This window comes from Leucopleurus acutus (assembly GCF_964270905.1).
Source record: "Leucopleurus acutus genome assembly, chromosome: 20".
In the NCBI taxonomy this organism is placed as follows: Eukaryota; Metazoa; Chordata; class Mammalia; order Artiodactyla; family Delphinidae; genus Leucopleurus; species Leucopleurus acutus.
The window spans coordinates 41578729-41601657 of record NC_139162.1 but is presented as its reverse complement, the minus strand read 5'-3'; the positions used below and the strand labels follow the sequence as shown (position 1 = coordinate 41601657).

Genomic DNA, 22929 nt, shown 5'->3' with positions numbered 1-22929 from the left:
CTTATAAGGAAGGAGAATAAGGCATTTTACAAGGTGGCTAATGACAACAGCTTCTCATTACGGTCCAGTAATTCAGAAGTCATGGGACCCTTGTGAATTACAGGTGTTTGACATCTTCTGATTGGAATTTCTCAGTGAGGGATAGTCCTTGGCTGTATGCAACTGTTTTGGGCACCTCTGGACCATCCACACCCCAGCCTCAGGGCCAGATTCTTCCTCCCACCCCCAGAGGGAGCCCTTAGTCTCTGTCAGCCTACTCCCTTTGAAGATGAGAAAAAGGACCCAGAATTACAAGGCCCTTGGAATTACAAGTCTAGGACCCTGCAGCGAACACAGTCAAGACCAGACCTAGACAGCCTGGGTTTTATGGTGCAGGGCCCTTTCCCCCAATGAAAACTCTCTGGAAGGAAAGTTCATAATTAGGAAGCTGGTGCAATATACATACACATTTTGTTTCTCCCCTGCTTAAAAGAGCTACAAATTTTCCAAGTCCTTTCCATCACACCTCGAAGAGCTGTCATAGCACCAGTCTGGTTTAACCCCAAATATAATGGGATACATACGAGTTTTCTTTCACATTAAAGTGTTTATCCACAGAAAAAAAACGGCTTCTTCCATCTTTTGTGAAGTGATAAGGTTAATGTTTTCATGTACGAGTGATCTAAAAACTCCTTCTTCTTTCTTCTAGGGTATCATAGCGATCATTTATATCATCCCTGGTGACATAAACTCATTAGTCAATTACTTCAGTTTTGCTGCATGGCTGTTTTATGGCTTGACGATCTTTGGACTAGTTGTGATGAGGTTCACGAGGAAAGAACTGAAAAGGCCTATCAAGGTAGGTTTAGTTCCCCAGATGTCACAAGTGGCTTTGATTTTCTGAAATGAACCAGGCAGAGGTAACTATTTTAACTTCTAGGAGCATGCTTTCTGTTTTCAACCTGACTCTTCTCTTGAACATCATACTTTAGAGTGGAGTTTGCTCTTCAGTTCATTTCATATTATAGATTACGATCCAGTCATTCATCTCATAATTTATTGAAGTTATCAACAATACCAGTGACCTGTCTCTCTAACCAAAGTGAGATGTCCAGTTCTGAGAGTTCCAGGACCCCTCAGGAATACACTTTCCGTCGACCGATGGGGACTTCTGATTCTGGCCCAGACCCATTCCTACGCATGCAACCACTAACGGTCCGTGTCTGCAGTCTGATTTGGGCTCCTCCCCACCTCCCTCCATGGCTGGTGTGGGTCCATATACCAACGAGGAAGAAGGATGTATTTTATTTTGATTATGTCACAGGATTTTTTGGTTTGCTTTTTTAAAAAACCTGTGCTGTTTATTCTTATGATAACAAGTGAAGATGTAAGTAAAAGGTAGGCAAGAAGAGGGCTTCAGTAACTAGCGCAAGAATAAAGATAATGTCTTTAGCTTCGGAACGTTGTTTCACAAATCTGGTTAAAAGTCTTTCTGGCACGGTAGCTTGACTATCACCAAGTTGCTGGAGTCAGAGAAGGCGTGGAGCAGCCTGCTGGAATCAGGCAGCTCCACCTCAACCGGGGCATCAGGCAGGCAAAGTCATTACGGTAGCACAGATTCTTAATCTGCGCAAAATCTCTCAAACAGAAGTAAAAGGATTTGAGAGAAAATAATGAAGTAAGGAGACAGGAAGAAAAAAAAGAGATTAACATATGTATAACTGGAGTCCTTGAAGAAGAAAATGAAAGTAACAGAATTCTTTTTTTTTTTAATTTTTAAATTTAATTTTATTTATCTTTTTATACAGCAGGTTCTTATGAGTCATCAGTTTTATACACATCAGTGTATACATGTCAATCCCAATCGCCCAATTCATCACACCACCACCACCACCTCCCTGCCACTTCCCCACCTTGGTGTCCATGCATTTGTTCTCTACATCTGTGTCTCAATTTCTGCCCTGCAAACCGGTTCATCTGTACCATTTTTCTAGGTTCCACATATATGCGTTAATATACGATATTGGTTTTTCTCTTTCTGACTTACTTCACTCTGTATGACAGTCTCTAGATCCATCCACGTCTCAACAAATGACCCAATTTCGTTCCTTTTTATGGCTGAGTAATATTCCATTGTACATATGAACCACATCTTCTTTATCCATTCGTCTGTTGATGGGCATTTAGGTTGCTTCCATGACCTGGCTATTGTAAATAGTGCTGCAATGAACACTAGGGTGCATGTGTCTTTTGGAATTGTGGTTTTCTCTGGGTATATGCCCAGTAGTGGGATTGCTGGATCATATGGAACTTCTATTTTTAGTTTTTTAAGGAACCTCCATACTGTTCTCCATAGTGGCTGTATCAGTTTACATTCCCACCAACAGCTTAAAAGCTATGATTCAAGAAACATTTCCTGAAGTGTGAGGGAAGGTGGGAGGGGAGACCACAAAAGGAGGGGAGACTTGAACCAACACACTGAAAGGCATACAGTGTAACTGGGAAATCCGAACTAGACTGGGCAACAAAGAAATACATTCTGATAAAACTGTGGAGTTTCTTTAAAAAAAAAAAAAAGGCTTTGGGTATATCCACTTCCCCTTTCCTGTCCTCCTTCACCTCAATCTGCTTATAAAGGAAAGGAAATAATACAGGCATCAGACTTCTCATCAGCTACACTTCACGCTGTAAGACTGTGGGCAACTTATTTAAGATATTCAAGGGAAAAAAAATGTAAGTCAAGTATTTTATATCCAGTCAAATTGACCTTGAAGAATAAAGTTACCAACGAAATAACTCAAAGCATGTATGTTACATGAGACCTAAGGAATTGCTAGAGAATGAGCTTTAGAAACCAAAAAGCCATTGGCATAAGGTGAATATATTTAATTAAAGAACTAAGACTAAATGATGGGAGAGAAAGATAGCAAAACAGTATATAAATATTAAGCACTGACAACATAATACAACAAAAATGGGAGAGAAAGCATATGAAAGTATGCCAGTTAAGGAAAGTATCTCAGGGAAACTGCCTTTGGATACGATTTAAAATTAGATGCTGGGGGGAAAGAGAAGAAATCCTAGCTTATTTCATTACTGCTTATTATAGATAATATCTAAAAAAGAGGAGACAAAGGTATTAATACCTACTATTTATAATGGTAACTCTCAGAACAAAAACAGTGTTTATAGATAGATATATCCAACACACATACCCACACAGAAACACATCCACGAAACCATATCATAAAAGAACCTATATATAAAGACTCGAATAGGGAAACAAATGAGAATATCTTCCTGATTGACATTTTCCCGGTAGAATGCTTATTAGGGTTTTTTGTTGTTACTGTTTTTTGCTTATTGATTTTTAACATCCCCAAACTTTATAGAATCTATGAATCTCTTAATATTCTTATTTCTAGTTGATAGTTATATGGAAAAAAAAGAATATTTAAATTCCCCAAATGCAATACAATATTTTTAATACGTGTGTGAGGAAAGTTTCAAATGGCATTCCAAATCCAACACAAGTCGCAGTCGTATGGAGGCATATTGGAAAGTGTGAGGCATGTGTGTCTCAGATGTTGGGAAACATGTTATTGCATTAAAGGTAACCATTTACTAACAATCATACTAATTGGTCACCAGGAGGTCATTTTTAAAGCAGTTTACTTCCAGGTATAACACATGTTGGATATATATATGCATTTACTGTTTTTTGTTATATCTGAAAACACTGGTTAGAAGTCTGGGGTTTCATGTGATACATGGTAATTTTCCCACTTAAAGGAAGTAGGCCCCGGGAAGAGTTTTCCCACAGAATGTCACTCTTTAAGGGCAGAAAACTGACAGTAAGTCGAAGGTACTTTATATAGAAATATGAAGCAATATGGAGACCAAACTTATCAGTTGTATGAATAAACCAGCTTATTCAGTTTAAATGGGTTTAAATCAGCCATTAAAAGAAAAAATTTTCAGGCAGGTTTACAGAGCTGTGAAAAATGCAAAGTAAAAGGATGGCAAAGAAAAATCAAGCAAATGAAAATACGTAGAAAACAGGGGTTGTGATCTTATCAGACAAGCACTCAGGCCCGAAACACAAGACAAAGACCATTTAGTAATGCAAAAGGCTAAAATTCACAATAAAGAGAGAACAGTTATGAAAACCCATTCACCACACCACACGGTAATTACTTTTACGAAACAAACTATAGGAAATACAAGGAGAAACAGACACACACACTAATAGGAGACTTTAAAACATCTCTCTGAGAACAAGACAGATCCAGGCACATCACTAGTAAAAGTGACTGCAGATCTATAAAAACATAACAAGGTATATCTTAGAGATTCATTTCAAATTCTGAATCCCCCAAATAGCAAACATAGTGCATATGGGACAGGTCTGACCACTGACAATCTTTAATACCACGAAGAAAAACCCTGATTAAAAAAAATCAGAAATGGGGCTTCCCTGGTGGCGCAGTGGTTGGGAATCTGCCTGCCAATGCAGGGGCCACGGGTTCAAGCCCCGGTCTGGGAAGATCCCACATGCTGTGGAGCAACTAAGCCCATGCACCCCAACTACTGAGCCTGTGCTCTAGAGCCCATGAGCCACAATAGTGAGCCCACGTGCCACAACTACTAAGGCCCACGCGCCTAGAGCCCGTGCTCTGCAACACGAGAAACCACCACAATAAGAAGCCCGTGCACTGCAACAAAGAGCAGCCCCTGCTCGCCGCAACCAGAGAAAGCCCAACGCAGCCTAAAACAATAAATAATAAAAAATAAGTACATTTATTTTTTTAAAAATCAGAAATGATACAGATCACGTTCTCTGACTATAATGCAATAAAACAGGAAATTAATTTTAAAAATTAAACATTTTGGTCCAAAAGGAAATAGGAAATGAAAGTACATAAATTCCTAAAAGTAACAATAATGAAAACAAGACACATAATCTATGATCGGCACTTTAAGGAAGTTCCACTACATTACTTACATCAACAAAAACGAAAACAAATTAAATAGGCAACTCAAAGGGCACGAGAAAGAACAACAAAGAAAACCAAAAGGATATAGAGGAATTAATAAACATAAAGAAAGCACTTAACTGGATTATATGATTCTTAGAATTTCACCATGAATTCAGATTCTGCTGGGGTTAGTTTTAGTAAACTATATTTTCCTAGAAAACTGTCCATTTCATCTAGGTGTTTGAATTTATTTGTATAGAGTTGTACAAAATAGTTTATGATTTAAAAAAAAAATTCCTGTGTTCTGGAGATTATTTCTCCATTTTTGTTTCTTATTTTTGTGTTTATGCTTTCTTTTTTTTTTTTAAGGTAAGCCACAGGACGCTTTTATTGATTTTTCAAATTATTTTTATGGACTATAACACTGATACCAAACCTTGCAAAAGATAGCACAAAAAAGGGGAGAAGAGAAAATCACAGACCAATCTCACTTTTGAACATTGATATAAAAATCTTAAATATTTTAACAAACAGAATCCAGTTCTATTAAAAACATATCATGACTAAGTCAAGTCTGTGCAAGGGTGGCTAAAGATTAGAATGAACTGGATTTATTTAACTCATGGGGATGTAATTCATCATATTAATATACCTAAGGTAAAACCCCCTATAATCACCTCCCACAGTTGCCCAAAACCACCAGATAAAATTCAACATACATTAGTGATAAAAACACAAATAGGAATTTATAACCTTTTCCTTGGCATGATCGCACACACAACACGCCCTATGGCAAAAAAGCAATTTTAATTGATAAGGTAACACTAGAAAGATCTCTGCCAAGATGAAGACAAAAATGCCTTCCTGGGCTTCCCTGGTGGCGCAGTGGTTGAGAGTCCGCCTGCCGATGCAGGGGATGCGGGTTCGTGCCCCGGGCTGGGAGGATACCACGTGCCGCGGAGCGGCTGGGCCTGTGAGCCATGGCCGCTGAGCCTGCGCGTTCGGAGCCTGTGCTCCGCAATGGGAGAGGCCACAACAGTGAGAGGCCCGCGTACCGCGGAAAAAAAAAAAAAAAAAAAGCCTTCCTTCTATTTCTGCTGTCAGCTAACACTGTTCTGAAGATATCAGCAAGGCAATTAAACAAGAGAAAGCAATGTGGAGCATAAGAATTAGAAAAGACTTTCAAAAGTCTAACTTTCTCCTTTCAAAGAAAATAAAACTGTACATCTGGAAAACCCAAAAGGATCAAAGAAAACACTATAAGAAAATATAGTGAAGTAATATGACATAAAACTAACACACTGTAATCAATAGCCTTCATTTATAAAAACGATATCCAATTAAAAGATACTGAAAGAGAACAACTCATCCCCAAACCAAAAACCACCTAGCCATAAACTTAACAAGAGGTTAGACATCACAGTAGCAAAGTAAAATTCTCCTGAAAGACAGAAAAGGTAACTTGAACAAAAGGAAATCCATCATGTTCTTGGATAGGGAAACTCAGCATCATTAATTTAGACGTTTAATGAGATCGCAATAAAGAACACCATCTAATTTTTTTTTCCTGGAGTTCGACAAGTTGATTATAAAGTTCATCTTGAAGAACAAACTAGACAAAATAGCCAGGGAAAATCTAAAAATAAGAAAAATATTAAAATATAGGTTCTAAAATTGAGACACAGATGTAGAGAACAAACCAAGGGGGGAAAGTGGCGGGGTGGGGGTGGAGGGTGGTGGCTGGTGGTGGTGGGATGAACTGGGAGATTGGGATTGACATGTATACACTAATATGTATAAAATGGATAACTAACAAGAACCTGCTGTATAAAAAATTCAGAAATTCAAAAAAATATATAGATTCTAAAATTTAGATATCATGGTGCTGATGCATGAAGAAAATATAAACTGCTTTGTAATTCAAGAATGAAGAAAACCTCTCCCATGACTCAAAATCAAGGAGTAATTTTTTAAAAAGGGGCAACTATAACCACCCCAAAATAAAAATGAATGCATTCAAAAAGAGAGAAGTTTAAAACACATATACATAAAATATCGGGGAAAATATTTGCAATAATATCACAAAAAAAGGATAAATATCCCTAATTTAAAGTTACTAAAATTGAGATGGGAGTTACTAACAACTGAAATGGACACAAGATATAAATGGACACAAGAAAATAAAACGACAGTTCAGTGAAAAAAATGCAACGACACTTAAACATGAACCAAATGAACCCCAGCAAACTCAATTTTATTTCTTATAAGAGAAGGCACACCAAAATTCTAACGAGATACCATTCCTTGCCTATCAGATGGGCAGAAATCCCAAAGTTTGGCCACACTCCACTGGAGAGGCTATGGGGAAACAGCCTTCTCAAACACTGCTAGTGGAATACAAATGGTATGGCCACTACAGAGGGAAACCTGGCAATATCCAGCAGTATTACATATGCATTTACCTTTAGACCAGCCATCCTGTTTTGAGGTAATCCATCCCTAAGTGAAGTCGACAAAAATATGAAATATACATAAGCTTACTTGTTGCATTAATTGGTAATAGAAAAAGGTTCAACACAACCCAAATGTCAATTGATGGGAGACTGGTTGAATAAGTTTTGGTACGTCCGCAAAGTAGAGTGGTATGCAGCAGTAAAAAAATGGATGAGTAATTTTACACAGTACTATGACTCTCTGGACTATATTAATGGAAAAAAGCAAGGCGCAAAACTGTGTTTTATGCATTTGCTCCCTTTTATGTAAGAGGAGTGCAAGATGAACATGTGTATGTACATTTGTGCATATACGTGTGTTTATTCTGAAAGAGAAATAATGGAAGAATAAAACAAAATCAAGAAAAAATTTATAATATGAAAAAAATCAAATAGAAAAGGGAAAAAGCAAAAACCTAAAAAACTAGAAACAAATGGAGATAAAGAAACCTTACTCTGTAACAAGTAGATGACATAACCACACAGAAAACATAATCACTAGAACTGATATTAAGGTGCAGGACTTTGAATGCATCTCCTTTGTGGCTTATACTGTGCAGTTAAAAAGAAGTGCAAAAAAATCTTAAACTTCATACTACTTCTTACAGTGGTAGTATTGGTACAGTTATTTTGAAGTTTATTATAGGCACATTGTAGGATAAATTAAGTAATTATGTGAAAGCCATTGAGAAGATTTTCAGAAGCATAAGGAAAGAAGGCATTAGTCTAGAGAAAGTAAGGAAAAAAGTGCAATCTTACATTTGAATGGAAACTATCAGTAGAAATTTATGAATTTTTTTCCATTCTTGAAAAAAAATTTTTTTCTCTGTCCTTATAAAAGAACACTGAGTACTCCCAACCACCCAGATTACGGTTTCTAAATGCCATTTCCTACCAAACGCCCTGGAGAAATGGGTGAATCCAGATCTGCTGGGACTGGATTCCTCTCCAGGCCCTGAATCCACTGATGGACTTCAGGGATTCAAAAGTGTGACAGTCAGACCTTAAGTGCCTCATGATGTGTTACAAGAGGAAGTGCACTGCTCCAGCTACAAAGTATTCTTGCCTCCACAGCTAACTACTGGTTTACAGGAAACAAGAGGGACAGAGGAGCAAGTTATCAGGCAAAGCTAGAACGAAGATACTGTATAGGATAAACCATCCAATTCCTACGAATTAATGACAAGATAAAGAGAGGAGCGAACAAACATGTTAAAAACAAAGTCGTCATCAGTTAGAGATGTATAACGCGTATTTTACAGGTAAAATGACATGATGGCATTTTCTTGACAGTCTAGGGAAAAGAAAAAGATGAACTAAGGTTGGCAATTTTACTTACAAATGATTGAAACTGGAGGAGGGGTACATGGAGTTCATTATATTCTGTCTTTCTGTTTTGAATGAAAATTTTCAAAAAGGAAATGAATGCACATGGCCAAAATCATGACACCACTCTGTTTTGCCTACAGGTGCCCATTTTCATCCCCATCTTGGTGACTCTCTTATCCGTGTTTTTGGTGTTGGCCCCAATCATCAGCCAGCCTGCATGGGAGTACCTCTACTGTGTGTTATTTATGCTGAGCGGCCTTATATTTTATTTCCTTTTTGTCTACTATAAGTTTGGATGGGCTCAGAAAATCTCAAGTAAGTATCAGCTGAGGGACTGCTTTGCTGTTAGTAAGGTGAGGCAGGCCCAACATCCTGTAGCCTCATCTGTCCCGATTCTACCAGGACCTTCTTATCACAGGGTCTTGCTCAGCTAACAAATTTCATCTCCTCTTTGGGAGGAGGCATGACCTGTTCTCCTCAGTGTGACACCTCTGGGGTCCACCTGTGGCCTCTTCCTTTGTTCCCATCAATTCCTGTAACAAGCAGGAAAAGGAAGCACCGTTTTTTTTTTCTTTTTTTCAAATGTAACATACACATAACATAAATCTTGACCATTTTTAAGTGTACGGGTCAGTAGTGACAATACATATTCACATTGTTGTGCATCCCACACCCGAAGCACTGCCTCCTTGTGCCTGATACCCGGACATCACCTGGGAGTCTCAGCAGCATCCCAGACACCCCCAAAATGCGAGAGCTGGGACGAGGGCCTGAGCCTTCCAACGCCAAGGCCACGGCTCTTGCTTTTCACTCAGCAGTACTGATTCCTTGTGTATTTTAGGCAAGTTGTTTAAAAGTTTAGCTGTATTAGCCATTTTCATTTTGAAAAAGAAAGCGGTGATGGCAGAGTACATCAGAGGACCCTGAAGCACACCCAAGGGTGTGTTATATTCTACACGGCGCAGCCAGCTGCAAGGAACGCCATTCACAAAAGCCTGCCAGGCTGCCGAGCCCCTCACCAGACCATCAGTGATCCACAGCCTTGCCTGGTCTCCCTCACCCTAAACATGAGTTCCCCAGAGGCAGGAACTGGGCTGTGTACAATTTAATCCTGGATCTATACAGCAGCCACGTAGTATCTGAGTAAATGTGATGAAAAATCTGCCTTCAGCTCGTTCTCACCAGGGAAGTAGTCATTCCTCAGGCACCCCTATGTGGTTTTTTATTTAGATGCATACAACTTAGGGAGACATACAAGGTAGCAAAGAGCAAAACCCAACTGCAAGTGGGGGAAGCTGGCCCTGAGACTCCATTTAGACTGAGCCGCCAGCGACGGGGATGTCTGCCTCCACTCCCTCTGCCTGTGTGTCCCCACCTGTGAAACTGGTACCACCTCTCACCTGACAGCGGTGTTATAAGAGACAGAGAATCTGTTTCACGTTCGTTACCAAAGGGACAGCAAAACCAAAATATGGCTTTATTATTTCCCAAAGACTTTTCCCCTTTCTCGAAATAGCTCCCCCTACCCCTAACCTCTTTACGCTGATCTAAGCCCGAAGCTGAGAGAGGTTGCAGGGACACTACTATAGAAATGAAAGAAAAGGTATATTACTACCTGAAAAACAGCCACTTTTTCCCATGCCTCTGAAAATGGACTTGCATTTGATCATACTGACAGAGAATCTACCTAGGATGACTTACAACCTAAAGGCCTGAAATATGTCTTATTTCTCAGCTTCAGAATATTTAGCCGAGCTGTTCCGTACAGAAACCAATAAAAAGTTAAAATTAAGGAGGTAAAAAGAATTAACAACCTGTATTTTAAACAGGATGCAGACTTAGTGACTTCAGACCAAACATTCGATCTTTGGTCAGTGGTAGTTAAATATACACATATAACTGAGTCATTCATATTCTTCCTGTAAATGTTTTGGTGGCAGTAAAATATTTAGTAGGTTCCTAATGCTTTAATGGGAAATAACTTATCTCCAAAGAACCACCGTAGCTCCCAGGATGGGTCTGCCCACCTCTACCCACCTGTGTCCCCTGAGCACAGGCTCTGATGTGAGACATCACCAGGAAGTAGTAACAACATCACTGCTCATTGATAAGCAAGGTGAAGCTAATTTTAAATTTTTTTTATTTTTTGCGGTACGCGGGCCTCTCACTGCTGCGGAGCACAGGCTCCGGACGCGCAGGCTCAGCGGCCATGGCTCACGGGCCCAGCCGCTCCGCGGCACGTGGGATCTTCCCGGACCGGGGCATGAACCCGTGTCCCCTGCATCGGCAGGCAGACTGTCAACCACTGCGCCACCAGGGAAGCCCGCGAAGCTAATTTTAAATTACGGTTTTCTGACTGCACTTTTTCCCTCCAGAGCCTCTCACCATGCACCTTCAGATGCTGATGGAAGTCGTCCCCCCAGAGGAAGCTCCAGAGTAACAAAGCCCAGCCTCCTGTGGCCAAGTCTAAGCTGTGAAGAATTTATTTTTGTAAGCAGTATTTGTGGTTGTTTCTTCCTGATGTTTTTCTTAAGAAAACAGTGTATTCACATGTGTATAATACTGTTATTTTTAGCTATCCTTAGCTCTCTGGGTGGGTGTTTGCTGAAGTTAGCAGGTGAGGATGTAACCCAGCAGAAGGCTGGTGGCCAGGGAAGGGCTGAGTCAGAACGGCCCCCACCACACAGTGACTCTTCAACAAGGGGCACATCACACCTACTTCAATAAAGGGAATTCTTTAAACTCAGTGATCAGAAAGGTGCATATGTGTGTGTGTGTGTATATATATATATATATATATATACACATATATATAAAAATATAAAATTGGTGGAACTTTTGCTTTGATTGAGATAGATTTTTAAAATACTAAAGTACAAATGCTTTACTACCTACCCATATTTCACCTGGGATGTATGTAGCAGGTCTGTCCCAGGCTGGACGTCAAGGCCCCCAGTGCAAAGCTGGCCGTCCGGAACCATTTGCAGCCTGTATCCACAAGGGGCTCAAGGGGCTCAGCATCACAGGTTCCCTGACAGCCTTCACTGGCATTCCGGTCAAACCAGAAAGTGTGGTGTATAAAATTCTATTTTGCATTTGGCACTCATGGATTTTTCTGACAAAATACGGTCTAAAAAAATGGGGAAAAGTAACATTTCTGTGAAAACACTGAAATTTTATTGATACACTGCAGAAGACACTCACACCAAAATTTACTAAGTATGTGAGCCATTTTAGAAGCATACAGACGAAAGTACTTTTACCAGGCATTCCAGAAATTTCCCCCCAAACGTGAGATCAGTACATATTAATAGTAGAGAACAAAAAGGGCAATTAGTAATTGTTTACACTTCACAAGCCGGTGTCCTATGTCTTACAAAATGTTATTCATAACTTCAAATAACAGTAAATGTCTCAAAAAAGAAACTGAAATTTAAACATGGACCCTCCTCTGGCCAGTACTTTCATTTAGCTGGTAGTGAACCACACGAGAGCATCAGTATTCTATCTTCTCTGAGAGCAGGACCCCACCATTTGCATGGGGGCAACACACGTTTGCGCAGCTCTACTGCTTGCTATTATTGTGGGCTGTTTTACGAAAGAGACAATACAACCGACCACACACTGCAGGTGGCTAACAATCACAAGGAAAGCCAGTGCAGCTCAGGAGGCCTGGCTGCCGACCCAGAGCCCTTCCCGGTGGAAGCAAGGTACACTGGATGAGGACATTAAAAGAGTTTTGCAGAATCAGGACCTTTGCCAGCAAAGACACCAGCACTTCACACTTCCCCAAGAGCCTGCCCTATTTAGCCAAGAAAAAGGAAAATCACTCCCCGTACACTTCATGTGCCAATCGGACACCTGCCAGTTAACCCACGGGAGTCACGGCAGCAGCAAGGATGCGCTCCTGGCAGCTGTCCAGGCTGGATGCCGCGTCCTCCCACCAGAGGGCAGCGGCCTGACCCCGCCCAGCAGCGCTTCGGGCCCCCGAGGCCAGGTGAGGCCCCACAAGGAGCTGAACGTCTTATTCTACAGAGGAAACTGACAGCCAGACGGTGATCCACGCCTGCTCACAGGACACGACAGCTTGACGACAGAGAGTTTACCTCTCGTTTAATACCTGGGACATACCTGGTGGTTTATACCTGGGACATACACAAACTTGGGCACCTGTGCTTTCTGATGTGTAAAAAGAAGAAAGACCTTGCGGGCAGTTCCAACAACCTACCGATGCTCTTTTCCACTTCTAGGCAAAGCCGCCAGACCCACACTAAAGCAGTGCACAGGGTGCAAATTTCCCAATAGCTCGCCTGTCTAACTTTTTCCAGTTACCATGAAAAGTCAGGCTCTGGGCATTCCCACACTTAAGCGGTAATGACAACACACATTTCTTGATAACCTCGTGACCTTATTAAGGCACCGCAGCCTCATCCCAGGATGGAGTCATGAATGTTTTCAGGGCTCACCACATCCAGGTATTCTGAGGGTTACCTCCAGGCACCCCACATGACCTTTTCCGTTTCCACTGGAGAGAAACCTGTGTCCTATTTGTCCAGGACTCTGCAGGTTCCAAGGGTTCTTCGGAAGCACTAGCTTTACCTCCGGAAAGCCCTGGGTCAGGCTGCTATTGCTGAGGGAACCCCATTCTCATCCTTGGACTGTCTCTTCACAGGAAGTAAACTTACCCTGGGTAGCTATCAATATCGAAAGAATACTAGGAGTATTAGTACACAGACAGTTAACCCTGAATCTCAACTAACTCACGGTTGAAAAGGTCTGTTAAGCCGTGCGGGGTATGAATTTTAAGAAATCTCAATTTATATGCACAAGAGAAGGTTTTAAGAATGTAACCAAACACAGGTCTAAATGAAAAAAAAGAAAAACGAACTCCAGATGGTACAGTTCATTACCCGAACGCCACGGCGGGCATCACTCAACCTGAGTGCTGAGGTGGGCTTCACACCAGAGGCGATGGGCAGGACAGCCCAGCACTCGCTGTGTCTCTGCTTCTACCTTCCTTCCGGAGTCTCATCATCGGCCCATTGTTCAATCAGTTAAGAACTTCTCACCGTTACTAATCCCAGTGCCACAAGGTAGCACTTAGTTATACTTGATCCTTGAAGTGACAACAGGTCTGAACGTGACTGCCTGTCTTCTCAGCTCTCGGTCATGTAGCAACGTCCATTTCTGTTCAGAGTCCTCTGGCCGCTCACATTCTCATTCACTCTCACTTTCGTTTTCATCTGAAGCTTTGTCACTGGTCTCAACCAACTCTACCACTTTGCAGGACGGGTTTTTAGAATTTACCAGCTAAGAGAGATATTATTAAAAATATGTTACTAATTATAGATTAATTAGCAAATCTCCCCCCTCCCCCCCATTATTTTGGTCATTGCAGAAAAAGTCCCTTGGGTTCTAGCTCTGTATTTTGTGACCTATTTTATATTTTCATTATTTTAAGCAAGAAACAAGCAGGTAAAATTTGCCTGCTTATGAATAAACGATTGTCCTAGGAGAAATATTTGTAAAAGTGTTATAAGGAGGTATGTTTATAACCAAGAGTTGATAACTTCCTCAAAGCAGAACATTTAGCACCAAGATCAACCACGAGGAGAAAACGGATACCTAAGAGCTTTACATGAAGACCCATTTCCACGAAGGCCACATTGCTGAAGTCAGCTGAGTGACTGCGTCCACCCCCACGGTGCTCGGGACCTACGACCCTCCAAGGGATGGGTGCCCCCCCTTACCCTGGAGAAGTGGCTATCCTCATCCTCGTCACATTCTTCCCAGTGATCAAAATCAAAAGCCACGTTAGGATTCTGTTCAATATAACAGTTTATGTTAAGTGAGAGAATAAAACATGCTCAGCGTGTTAAGCCCAAGCGCAGCTGATTTCAACTCACCCTCTGTCTGAGTAAGCCACACCAAGACTCCTTTTTCTCTTTCGAAAGAGTGATTATTGGTTCACCATTTTCCACTGTGCATTTGCAATCATCTTTTATTATGTTGGCCTGCAGCTCCAAATCAGCCGAGTAAAATCTCTCTCCCACCCAGGCACTAGGTTTACAAAAGGAAAGGAGGTCAGCCTTCTAAAATGTTAGAAATTACTTCTTTTACTTTGTAAGCTATCCATAAACCCACCTGAAAACAACTCTATCTCTAAAGTATTTACATTTGTAATCTTTTACATTCCTTATTCTTATCTTCAATATGACCACATCCTCTTTTTGGAACCATTTTATTTGTGGGTGGAAGCTAGAAGAAAGTGAAGAGGATTATACACTCATCTCTGTTTATTCGCTAGGCAAGAAAGGGAAGCAGACCCCAACAATGATGAGCATACCTTTTCAGAGGCCCTGTAGTTTTGTTAATGGAAGCATCTCCAGTGTTTTCAGGTAAAGTTTCTGTACAAAGAGTCAAATTTTCCTATAGGTTATTGATATGTGACTCCATAATATACGTATATATATGTACTTTTTTGCATTTTATGCAACTTTTAGTTGAGGAACTACTCACTAAGACTGTAAGAGTATAAACTTCATAGTAACCAAAGTATCCAATTGCAAAGAATAATTTTAAAAAATTAAAATGCAGATCACTTAGTATAACTAAGAAACAAATATCAGACTAAGAAAACAAATATTTGCCTTGTTAAATATTATGATTAAACAACTGGGAAAGTAAACTCTCTGAAAAGGAACCACATATAATTATTGGCCATAGGATACAAATGCTCCAGTGTCTCTGCATCTTAACCTGCTAGGGCCCCACTAACGACTTCCAGAACAGTGGCCAGTACACACAAGGAACCACTGCTGGACATAACATTGCCTAAAACAACGCAAGTTAAATTCTCAATCTGAAACATCTGAAGCTTCCAAAGACCTGAGCGAAAATGTTTATGAGCAGCTCTGTTAACAGTAGCCCAAAACTGAAAACAATCAATGTCTGGCAACAGGTGAACAGCTAAATGAACTGTAGTATATGCATATCATGGAATACAACTCAGCAATAAAAAAGTACCACTGCTACTTGCAATAATCTAGATGAATTTCACAGACATAAAGTTGAGTGAAAGAAGACACAAGAGTGTATACCATGTGCTTCCAATTCAGCAACACTGATGGTGACAGAAGTCGGAACAGGGGTTACTGGGCAGGGTTACAGACAGGGAGGGTGTGTAAGCGAGACCACTGGGGTTCTGGAAATGTTCAACAGCTTGATCTGGGCGTGGGTAATGGTAATACACATAGGAAAAATTCTGATGAGCTGTACACTTAAGATCTGTGCACTTTTACTGGGTGAGCATTATACTTCAAATAAGAAAAAAGTTACCAAAAAAATTGGAAGCCATACTGTCAAAAATAGAAAGTTGGGTAATATCAGTTTCTGTCACCTTCTCTCTAATTCATCTATAAGTGGAAAGCCTAAACGTTGGTAAATTTCCAAGCATTAATGATTTTAAGTTAACCGTCTTTTACATAACCAACCATGTGTTGGGTTTTCTGAGTTTGTCTGGGAGTCGGCACCTCTCTCTGAGCCCTTGTCCTCTTGCTGTGTGCTCTGCAGACAAGCATCGTCTTCTGTTGGAGAAGGCATCCTGGGTAGAAGAGGCAGAGGTTAACTGTGAGACGAGGAGACAGGCAAAATCTGGCTCCCTACAGGGACCTCCTGGCAAGAAGAGGGAGGCAGGCCAGCAACACACGTCTGTGAAGCACCTCCTACCACGAGTCAGACCCGCACAGAGCTTACGGCTCATTTACAGATGACGGGCAGGTCAGTCAGCTCTGGGCACTACTGCGTCCCTGGCAGCGGGTGCAGAGTAGCTGATCGACACACACATATCATCCGATAAAGGCAGGAACTCATTTACCGAAATAAAATTCTTTTCAAATCACTTAGAGGACAGTATGCACTGCTACCCACTTCAAAGAGGATAACACAAGCCATCGCCTTTCCTCTCCTGCCCTAGCCTCCCCAGAGACACCCTCTTACCAGTCTGGATCTACTGCTAGAAACATTCTTTGCATAAAAAGGCAAATACTGCCACCTGCATCTTTCTAGCTAAAAGACACACACGCGAGTTTAAACACATGGGAACCCACTACATTCACTTTTCTACCCCTTATTTTATTGTACTTAGTAAGTGGAGATTATTCCATATCAGTATATAGAGGGCTATCTCATTCTTGTAAAACTTTTTAATTGTGCTTTGCTTTTGGTGGTTTGAACAGGTAACCACATGCATGTGGTTCAATATTTAAAAATAAATAGAAAGGCCTACACAGTGAAAAATCTACCTCTCACCTCTGTTCCCCAACCACCAATTTCCTTCCTCATGGGTGACAGTGTAATTCATTTTTTGTGCATCCTTTTTGAGATAATTCAAGCGTAAAGGAGCAAACCTATACAAACGCATGTGTACACACACACACACACACACACACACACACACACCTGTGGTTAGGGAGTGTGCGTGTGTGTCTCCAAGGGGACGACTGACGGACACCCATGATGCTTGTGGCATGGAGGGCAGTGTCCCATGTTCCAGCCACCCAGGCAGGGACCCCTCCTCAGGCCTTGTTCTCCTCACCGCTGTGCAGCCCCAGACGCTCTGCTGCCCACCCTCTTCCTCCACCACGGCTCTGATCTCCCCTCGACCCTCATCTCCTGGGGTCCTGTTCCTTCCACCTCTCACACTTACACAAGTTCTGACTCTCCTCAAACCCCAGCAAACCAGAGCCTCCCCAGCCGCTTTCCTGAGCTCTAGGCTTACACCTTCACTAACCTGAAACTCGTGTCCAAACCCACTCAGTGTGTCCTCCTCTCCGAGCTGGCTACTCTCAGTCGTGAGGGCTCAGAATTATACAGTCACACTCCCCTGGGTCTGCCAACCACTAAGCCCTGTGGCTTCCAGATCTTCACGTCCCCAGACTCTGTCCTCTTTCCCAGTCTGCTGCAGGAATGGTGCCGTCCTCATGTCTGGTCCAACCATCACAGCTCCCCAACCCACCTCCCCACATGGAGTCCCTTCTTGGCGGCAGGCTCCCTCCGTAGACTGCGAGGCCTCTGCACGTCCCTCTGCCTGTGATTATCACCAAGGTGCGCGGCACCCCTGTGCAACCACAGAATCACGTGTGCAGAGGGACTGAGCCGAGTGCTCTGTGCAGAGCTGGGGCTCAGCGGTAGTTGTGGTGTTTCCTGTAAGTGATCAATCTGTCTTGATTAAATCTACTGAACTGTAGTAGTGTCTTCATTTTTAAAAGAATATCTTAAAAGTAAGTATGGAGCAAATTTTGTTTCCTGAAAGTGTGCAGAGAACAAAATCTACCCTAACTCCACAGGTACCCCATTTTATCAAGACAGAAACCTCTACAAACTTAAGACTATTTTAATCTTTGCCATGTTCTTTGAAACTCTCCTACCCTCAGCAGTAATTCAGGAACCCTTCAAGGTCTCCCATGGTCACAGCATTAAATCCACTGGTCAGTTCTCAGTCCTCGTTTCATTGGCCTCGCAGCACCTGGCAGCTCATGGCTCCCTGCTCTGTGAAACCCTTCCCTCACCTGCTGTCCTGGACGCCCTCCCCGGCCCCCCGGCTCCAGGCTGCTGCTTCTCAGGCTCCTCCCCCATGTCCCCACTGCCGGCCACCTCTCAACATTAGAGTCCCAGTGCTCAATCCTTCGGGGCCTTGTCCAGCAACCTGGCTCTCAATACCAGGATCTGCTGACCAGGCCCCCCTGAGACCACACGCCCACTACAGTTACATTCAGAAACCCGCTGCTTCTCACCACCTCCACAAAACCACCCTAGTCTGAGCCGCTGTCATCCTGTCCTGAACTCTGGGCACTGACTTTGTCCCCCGCTCCAGTCTGTTCTCAACACAGTAGCCCAGAATGTTCTGATTAAGCCATTCCTCTGCTCAAAACTCTCTCATGGTTCCACCTCCTCCTCCGAGGAGCCCAGCCGTGCAACGGCCACAGGGTCCAACAAGATCTGACCTTCACACCTAGATTCTCCCCTTGTTTGCTGCTCTGGTCTCTGCAACTTCCTCTCTGTTCCTGGAATCAAGGAATAACCAAGCCTTCCCTCTGCCCACATGGGTCTACGCCTTGGTATCTGCCTGGGTCGGGCCTCACCTCTTGGGTCTTTGCTCACCGTCTCAGACCCCAAACTACCCCGTCTTCCCTTCTGTGTTGATCTGCTCCATCTCACATACCACCACATTATCCACTGTGTATTTCTGTAACCTGTTCATCATTTGTCTCCACTGACATGTGAGCTGGCCCTTCATCTGTTTTGTTCACTACTGTATCCCCAGTAGACAATCGATAAATAGTTGCTGAATAAATGAACAAATTTTAAAATTTCAACTTTACCTTTTGGCAACTTCAGTTAGAAGTATTTATCTATTAATTAGGTCAAATGAAACAAAGTCAGACTGAACAAAATATTCCAGCATCCAAAACACACACAGAGCAAAACGGAGGATTAGGAAGCTCCAGGTTCCCGTTTCCCCAGAGACACGCTGAAAGAACCACCAGAAGCTGTCTGAACCACCTTCCTGTCCCCCCACCCCCCTACCCCCAAAACCAGAGAGGGCAGAGCAGACTTCGTGTGTGAATTACTGTGTAGTCCATTCTAAGCCATCTGGGGGACACCTGAGGGACTATAATGCAAGATGCTCACCTCTGTTTCACGGAACTCAGAACACAGGCAGGAAAGCTGTGGGCACTGCTCAGAAGAGGCCACTACAGACCCATGGACACCTGAGGCAAGGTATGACGCAAGGAGACACACAACAGACCATCAAAGGCCTGGAGAAGCTAGGGGGAGACTCGCTGGAAATTAGGACATTCAAAAGGGGACTGAGAGGGCTTCCCTGGTGGCGCAGTGGTTGAGAGTCCGCCTGCCGATGCAGGGGACACGGGTTCGTGCCCCGGTCCGGGAAGATCCCACATGCCGCGGAGCGGCTGGGCCCGTGAGCCATGACCGCTGAGACTGCGTGTCCGGAGCCTGTGCTCCACAACAGGAGAGGCCACAAAGGTGAGAGGCCCCGTACCGCAAAAAAAAAAAAAAAAAAAGAAGCAGCAGCAGCCAGATATGAAAGAGACACATTGCATGATTCCATTCAAAGTATGAACCAGGGAAGAGCCATCCATGCTGTTTTGTGTCTGGAAAGCAGCTGCCCTTGCGGGGGGAGCAGGAGGTGTCTCTGAGTCATGCCCTGTTTCTGATCTGGTGCTGGTTTCTGTGCTCAGAAAATCCACCAAGCCACACTTACGATACGTGTTCTTTTCTGTATGTGTGCTGTCAATAGAAAGCTAACAAAAATTCATTCTGTAAGAGATACAGATGAAATATATTTGGGATTTGTTTTATAATAGTCAAACAAAAACAAAAATGTGGGCTGGGGTTTGGATAAAATAAGACTCCCCAAATGTTGGTAATTATTGAAGCTGAGTGATGGGAACGCAGAGACTCATTAAACTATTCTACTTTCAGGAAAAATGTCCATAACACTTGTGAGTTATACTGCCACAAAACAGCTCTTCCAAAAGGAGACAGAAGTCCACTTACAGGGTCTGGCTTACGCTTTCTTCAAAAGTTGGCATTTTAGCTCCTTCGTATAATTTTTTCAGTTGTTCTACATGTTCTGAGTTATCAATGCCCATTCCCATTGACAAAATTTCAGCTCGAACATTATAATCAATGACAGAAGTTTTCAAGTTTGAAAGTTTTGTAGTGTGCACCTTGAATGAAAGAAAAAATATGTTTGCAGGAATTACACTTAGAACTTTAGATGAATCACAAACACTCTCACCGTGGCCTCCCGATCTCACTGTGCAATGTCTGATGCACCAGGGCATGTGCCACCACAAGGGCCTCCTCATTGGAATCTTCCAGAACCCAGCCCCGTACTGGAGAAATATGATCAGGTGTGGGGCTGGGGCCAAAATCAACTCCCGAGGTAAAATCCCAGACAAGACCCATCCGTGATGCTGTAACCACACGCACAATTCTTAAATCTTTCTGGTTCTCCTTCCTGTGCTTTCTACCTCTCCTCACAAGAAGGCTCAGGGTCTTCAGATGCCCAGAAAGGACCTACACCAAGGCCCTAAATCCTGCGTCCTGGACAGTTTTCTCCACTTGTTTTTTTCTGCAACCAAAACATTCTCATCCATTTCGGTTTACACAAAATTAAGTAAAACATGAAAATCTGCAATTGTCTGATTCCTGTTGGTGGGAGGTGTGGCCCCAGGACTTTCATGGGGGTCGGAGTAGACCAGGCTGGCGCTGGCTGGGGCGCCTCCCCGGGGAGCGCGGGAATCAGGAATGCACTCCCGTCCAGGGATAGCAGAAGAGCCTTTCTCCACTCAGCCTGGGGACCGAGCTGGTGTTGGGGGGAGAAGGCGGCAGGTGTGGGGTCTGTCTCCCCTCCAGTGTGCCACGAACGGTGCTACACTTTGGAGCTGCGGAAGCATGTTTGCCAGGTGGGTTTTCTTTTTTTTTTTTTTGCTTCATTCTCTTAGCTATAGTTTAAAAAATCCTTGCTTAATAAAGTTTCCATTTTTTTCTCTGATGAAAAACCACCACAATATTGACTATTATGACATCGACTAAGACCCCCCCAGACCTCTTCATTTACCTGCACTGGTAGTCTCTACCTTCCCTTCTAAAAATCATATTCTCCTCTTACTCTTAAATCTTATACCCAAACTCCTCTTTTCCATGTTAAGGCTTTTTCACTCTTATAAAAAGAACTTTCAACAAAACAGTTTTTATGAACTGAATTCCTTTAAATCGTATAAATAATCATAATAATTAAGATTTAAGTGTAATAGAGCAAAACTCTGAATTGAAAAGTAGAGTACCCAGGGTGCAAGCAGAGGGGGGATGGTGCCGGCCTCAGCAGGGACAGGCTGAGGCCCTGAGTCACATGTCCTGGCCTCATGCTCAGTCCCACCCACCCCCACAGGGTAGGAGTCTGCTCATGGATGGAATTCCAGTGCCCCGTACAGGTCCTAGCACACGGTAGGTGCTCAATAAATATCTGGTGAATGGATGAGGTAGGAACCGTGAACATAATAAAATCTGTCTTGGAAAGCCTGAGGACTGGAATCCTCCACATTACTGACCACTTTAAGATCACTTACAACTACACCAGCACAGGCTGTGCTTCTGCAGGGCAGTAACTGTCCCAGGGCTTCCCACCTGTGTGGGCAGAGGACTGTGAAATCGGATTACCAGTGCACAGTCACCACTTGGAAAAGAGTTATAAATGGGAGACACTGCCGTGTGTACTAACTATTAATAGTTTCATGAAGTTTCTGTCTCGGTTGTATGTGTAAGCGTGTGTGATTTATACACACACACACACACACACACACACACACACACACACAACCTGTGAGCGCTGGGTTACAATATAAAAGGTTCCCTTAAGCCAAAAAACCCATGACCACATTCATGACCCAAATAACATGGAAAAAGCTCTCCTTTACACAGAGCCCTTATCAAATAAGCCTCCGTTTATGTGAGGCAAATAGTTATTCAAGCAGCAGGTTAGAATAATTTGGATAACTTTAGGGGCCCATCCAAACACACGTTTCTTTTCAAGAAAAATGCATACTTACCATTGGATCGATCCAAACCGTATTTCCTAAAGCCAACATCACTTTTGCATCATGCAGTTTCCCATGAATTTTATGATGAATGTACCTAGTAACCTGAAAAAAAAAACACTTAAGTAATTTACCTGAAGCTTTAAAAAACTACTTTATTCTGTATGTGCTCTATAGTTTTGCAAGAAGCTTTTCCATGCCTTTCATTTGAGCCTCCCGACCACCCCATGGGGCAGGTTATGGAGGCCATCACACCCCTTCACCAACAAGGGTAACCATCAGTGGAGACGAATGAGGACAGGTGCAAAGGTGAGTCCCGAGCACAGGGTGTTCCAGCTGCTCCAGAGGACGAGGTCACACACTGGGGCTGCTCAGCAGCAGGGACACTGGGGTTGGGGGGCCCTGGTCCCCAGCAACAGTAGAACTCTCTCTCCTCACTCTCTCACTGAGCTCCCAAAGAAAGAAACATCCATCCTTTAAAGACAGGTTGACAGTTGACAGAGGGGATGGGGGACACGCACC

At 42.8% G+C, this 22929-nt stretch overlaps 2 protein-coding genes across 6 annotated transcripts in view; one reads left to right on the top strand and one right to left on the bottom strand.

The window, feature by feature from the left end:
* Positions 1–11591, top strand: part of SLC7A9 (solute carrier family 7 member 9) — a 33288-nt gene extending 21697 nt beyond the window's left edge. For 3 of the 4 annotated variants that reach the window (XM_082862349.1, XM_082862348.1, XM_082862347.1), the window contains exons 11-13: positions 689–838; positions 8920–9094; positions 11155–11591. In XM_082862349.1, the coding sequence (XP_082718475.1) occupies positions 689–838; positions 8920–9094; positions 11155–11219 (390 nt within the window). In that variant the 3' untranslated portion in view covers positions 11220–11591. Of the gene's footprint in view, positions 1–688; positions 839–8524; positions 8713–8919; positions 9095–11154 lie in introns of those variants that run through there. The other variant, XR_014326997.1, reaches the window with a different exon arrangement.
* A 341-nt stretch (positions 11592–11932) lies between these two features.
* TDRD12 (tudor domain containing 12) overlaps positions 11933–22929 on the bottom strand; it is an 81253-nt gene continuing 70256 nt past the window's right edge. For both annotated transcript variants that reach the window (XM_082862956.1, XM_082862957.1), the window contains 8 exons: positions 22420–22512; positions 20363–20535; positions 16273–16382; positions 15126–15186; positions 14924–15037; positions 14686–14839; positions 14530–14601; positions 11933–14089 (listed from right to left, as the gene is read on the bottom strand). In XM_082862956.1, coding sequence (XP_082719082.1) covers positions 13997–14089; positions 14530–14601; positions 14686–14839; positions 14924–15037; positions 15126–15186; positions 16273–16382; positions 20363–20535; positions 22420–22512 — 870 coding nt within the window. In that variant the 3' untranslated portion in view covers positions 11933–13996. The remainder of the gene's footprint in view (positions 14090–14529; positions 14602–14685; positions 14840–14923; positions 15038–15125; positions 15187–16272; positions 16383–20362; positions 20536–22419; positions 22513–22929) is intronic.